Source organism: Trachymyrmex septentrionalis, unplaced genomic scaffold, assembly GCF_001594115.1.
Source record: "Trachymyrmex septentrionalis isolate Tsep2-gDNA-1 unplaced genomic scaffold, Tsep1.0 scaffold129, whole genome shotgun sequence".
NCBI lineage: Eukaryota > Metazoa > Arthropoda > Insecta > Hymenoptera > Formicidae > Trachymyrmex > Trachymyrmex septentrionalis.
The window spans coordinates 2,227,340-2,232,261 of record NW_017304428.1 but is presented as its reverse complement, the minus strand read 5'-3'; the positions used below and the strand labels follow the sequence as shown (position 1 = coordinate 2,232,261).

At 32.0% G+C, this 4,922-nt stretch overlaps 1 protein-coding gene across 1 annotated transcript in view; it reads left to right on the top strand.

The window, feature by feature from the left end:
- Positions 1–4,101, top strand: part of LOC108756602 — a 13,213-nt gene extending 9,112 nt beyond the window's left edge. The window contains exon 3 of the mRNA XM_018500523.1: positions 4,070–4,101. Within this exon, the coding sequence (XP_018356025.1) occupies positions 4,070–4,086 (17 nt within the window). The 3' untranslated portion in view covers positions 4,087–4,101. The remainder of the gene's footprint in view (positions 1–4,069) is intronic.
- Positions 4,102–4,922: the final 821 nt, after the last annotated feature.

Below are 4,922 nucleotides of genomic sequence, written 5' to 3'. Positions count from 1 at the left end.
TATATATATGTGTGTAATTTTGAAATGGCTAAACCTTATCTAAATATATTTTTTTGTATATAAAAATTTGGTTTAATTGCATTCGATTGTATTCGATTTCGATTGTTCCGAATAACGATGGAAACGTCTACTTTTTTTTGCGATAGCGAAACGAGAAATAATGAAATACGAGGGCAGTAGAGAACAACACAGATCAAAATAATCGGTGCGGCTCAATAAAATTAATATACGGTTCTCGGCGGTTCCTCGCCGTGTTCGTGCGTCAGAAGTCTCAGTCAGAGTCGTAGCATTCGGCAGGCCAACGAGACGTTCGGGATGCTCTTAACTAAGGGTCTACTAACTTTAAATCCGATAATGAATGTAATCAGCGGAAATAACATGGAATCTACGCTGGTCTCGGTCAGACCGCATCCAGGTATACATTGCCTGACCACAGCGTGACTAATAATTATACTCGGTGAGGGACCCTCGTCTCTCTCCTACGCCGTTATCTCTCGCCGAGAGCGAGAGTGGAGAAGCCGAAAGCCACAGATGAAACGTAGAAACCAAGGTAGAAACAATGGTTCCGTGCATTCACGAATCCCAAGAGTATGGAAACTTGTTTGATCGAGTTAGTGTTGTAAATAATGAACGCGACTTTTCTTTTTGCGTTGAAACGCGAATTGTACTTGAAAGAAAAATTGAAGTAATTTCTCTTTGAATTAAAAAAGGAGTTACAAAGAGAAAGCAAGAACATTCTGTTCTGACGAGTATTTAATCAACAGTAATTATATTTAATGACATATTACGTTTTATTGAGAGGAAGATGCATTAAGTTTAAAGATAGTTTTGAGATGAATGAAGAAATTTATTTTTATGTCTTGCCATTTAGGTCAATTAAATACAATATAATGTAAATATTTAATCACACATAAATATAAGAGAATTTTATGTATTTTGTCTAGTAACAGTACAAAATGTGCGCTTTCATTGAGGTTCAATGAATTACACTAATTATGTGCTTACGTCAATCGTGTTTGTATGTTATAAATATCTTGCATTGAAATCTCACTCCAAGAGAGTGAATATACAACCACCCTTGAAAAAAAAAAATTAAAATATTTCACTTCTTGAAAAAAGTGACGTTCTTTACTTTTTTTAAAGTGAAATTTTAGCTTTTTGCAGTGAGATTTCACTCTTTGGAAGTGAAAATCCAATCTAAAAAGTGGAAAAGTTATCACTTTTTTAAGAAGTGAAATAAATGTTTTCATTTTTTTTTAAAAGTGATTGTATTTTTATTTTCTTGGAATGAGATTTCACTGTAAGAAATTTAGAGTTTTGTGTTGTGTTTTGTATATACGTCTTATAACACATACTTTTAAAATCACAATATAATGTCCGTTTCATAACACCAACGACAAATCGGGTATCAATTACAAATGACTTTCAATCGTATATCGCTCGATCGACATCAATGTTATAGGCAGTATACACAATAGGCACGCGCGCACGAGCAACATACCGACATGTCGACCTCGCAATGCCAGCAAGCCGCGAATAACGGTAGTCTTAATTGAATTATTGTTTCAGTTAATGTCGACATTCATCATAAGAGTATACACATGGTGTCGGACCGAGATGAAGAAAACACGCATCCCGCCCAAGGAGTTGCGGCTCGCTCACAAAAGCGCAGAGCATTCATCTTCTGTCGTGTATGTCATGAACCGCGACACGATTGCCGCTCTCTCTTTTCTTTTCTCTCCTGTTTGCAAATGTAAAAATGGTTTTATTCAATCTTTTTTTAGAGAAAATAAATTTATTTTAATTTGGATCGCGGATTGATTCTTTAAAAATCATTTTAATACTCAATGAAAACTATCTATGTTATTTTCAACGTTTTAATATAAAAATAAATAATTGTTAAAATTTTGTCAGATTATATGGCATAGTCTGTTTCGGATCATTAAAATTTTACATCCTTTGTCTTATTTAGGAGTTCCGGCAAAAACAAACGCGAAAAGAAATTAGCTTAATAATTACTAAATTGCGAGAGTATAGCGCACATGAAAGAATATTCGTGATGCACGCAACTTCTCTGTGTGGAGTAGTTATTAATTTCATTCAACCAATAAAATAAATGGACTGTTTTCTTATGACAACCGACCACAACAACGATCGTCTAACGGTATTTCAGACAGATATATGTATGTCGACGTTTGAGAAAAGAGAGAAAATAATACAATCTCGCATTTTTTATTCTAATAAAATATTTGGGAATAAATATTAGGTATACATATAAGAAATTTTGTAAAACTTTTTAATTATTATAAATTTGTAATTTTATATAAAGACGATGGATAAATTTGCGTACCAGCACGAATTATGAGTCTGTAATTAATTCTATACGTATTAAATTTATATAAATATATTTACTAATGAATAGAGAAAACATATAATAATCTGAGTATTTACAATCTTATGATGCATAATTTTAATGGCGCGAAGTACTGTTTACATGGATATTTACGTACAGAAAAGCGATTCTCGGTACCAAAAGCAATCTAAATATTAAATTTTATTAATACTTAATTTCGATCTTAATAAATCAAGCCAAGTATGAACGACAGCATAGCGCGTGCGATATAACAAATAATTAACGCGGGCAACATAGTTGTCGACATCATAAACATTTAATCACGAAGTGTCGTCGATACCACATTAATTAAACGTTTTCACATTACTGCAATCCGACAATAGTCAATGTTGCAATTCTATGTACTGAACTGTGACGTCTTATATTTTTTTTTTATTATTTTATTTTATTCGACAATATACGAGTTTTGCGAGAAATCGTTTTATCGATCACGGCGATCGTCCAAGCGTATCGAACTCCACCTCTTTTAGTCACGGTACACAATGACAACTTCCCAGAACAATCTTGCAAGAATCTGAAAAATATAAATATATTTGTCATTAATTATTTGCTGCTATGATCAAAATCAATACACTTACACTATATTTATGTAACACTGATTGAAATTAAAAGATTAATGGATTAACAACGTCAATGTTATATAAAAATAATATCTATATTTTTATTTCTTTATGTGCGATAAATAATAATTGATGCTAAGTATTTTTTTATGCCAATAGTTTCTATAATTAATTGATATTAATCTTTTTTAAAATTATCTATATTCTTATAAGGTGAGAAAAGACTTATCAACTTTGATGAAAATATTTTCTTTCTGACTTTCGTAATAAATAACATTAATTATCCGAATATTGCTGATAATACCAATCCAAGTAGTACATATCGGTTCTATATATATTTCTGGTTGTAAAACATTATATACGTTTAGGAAAGGCATATAAAATGTATATGAACCAATAAGTGCTATCTGTGAAATATTCCGAGAATGTTATAATATAAACATAAGCTTTTGAGCTGGTTACGTTTAGATCTAACGGTGATATTACTATGGAGTGGGAGCCAATTGCAAACAGATTCACACCTCGTTGTTTGATATTTGCATCGCTTGTGGAAACCAGACTGCGTCGATCGTGCGCGGTCGAATAAATGAATTTAGATTTGTAAGTTCGCCGAGTGCAGTTTCCATTGCTAGGTCGGACCTGAATTCGCTTAGCAACACGCGCGCATTTCATATTTCGACCAGTGCCGTCGTTGCGAATAACAAACAATCACTCCCCGTTCTATTTTCTACATCACTTTTATCCATTACGCATTAGATGTTAAGAGATTTCCATTAGATTATGTACATTTTATCACATTTCTATTGCAGTTTTTTTATCTGTTACATATTTCAAGAACTTTTATATCGAATTTTATATTATCAAACTTAGATACTCAATAACTGTTTGTTGTTTCATTTCTGATTAAAGAATAAAAATAAATAATTGTTGAACTGTGATAGTAATGACAATATCGAATAATAGTTGTTCGAGACAATCTGATTAATTATTAATTATTTCATTTGTTATTAAGCAAGTATAAGACATTGTTACTAATAAAGATATATATATATATATATATTTTTTTTTTAAAGAATATACTTACATTTTTTCCTAGACGTTTGTAAATTCTAGGTCAGCAGGAGTGGGCAAGTGTCGTAGAAAGGAAACGAAAATAAGACAAAAGAAAGAAGGGAAATCGATGCATAAAGACTGTGCGGATCGGGTCCCTGAGAGTTTGCATAATTCATTCGACGGGCTGGCGAATGCATATTACCTCAGGATATCTAGCTGAACTGAACAGCGGGATCAGGACGCAAGGACCTGGTTCAGAATATGAGGTCGAATCGCCGAATCGTCTGGAGATAGTTCGACATCGATAACCGCAGTTGATCGTCGCGGCATTTCGACGAGGACCCAGATTCAGGATTTAACAGGATCGGCTACGTGTGCGTGTCCCCAAGAGAATATATTGTAGAAAAGGATTTTGGATTGGCTGACTATGAAATCATGTCATAGCATGATATCCAAAGAATTATCTATTACTCCATTTTTACAGAATTTTAGAATTTTATTGAGATTTCTATTTACCTACATGTGTTTTATTTTAAACAGCGTAATATCATTTCGAGTTTGCAGACTTTTATTTTTTTGTACAATATAACTTTTATGGAATAAGTCTATAAAAGATATTTCTAAAAACTACTAACTTAATATTTCTGAATATAGAATGTTTATAACGTTGAATAACAGTTATTTGAGACAATCTGGATAATTTTTTTATTTGTTACTAAACCAAGAGAGTAAAGATAAGATCTAATTTATAAAATTAATAATAAGTATAGAGCCAAGCCAGGTCTTAATGCTGTGCTATTATAAAACAAAAGTTTATTATTATATACGTTTCGATTCTAATTAGGTCATTCTCAATGTTGAAACTAATACAATTTAAAAAACAACGACTATATTTG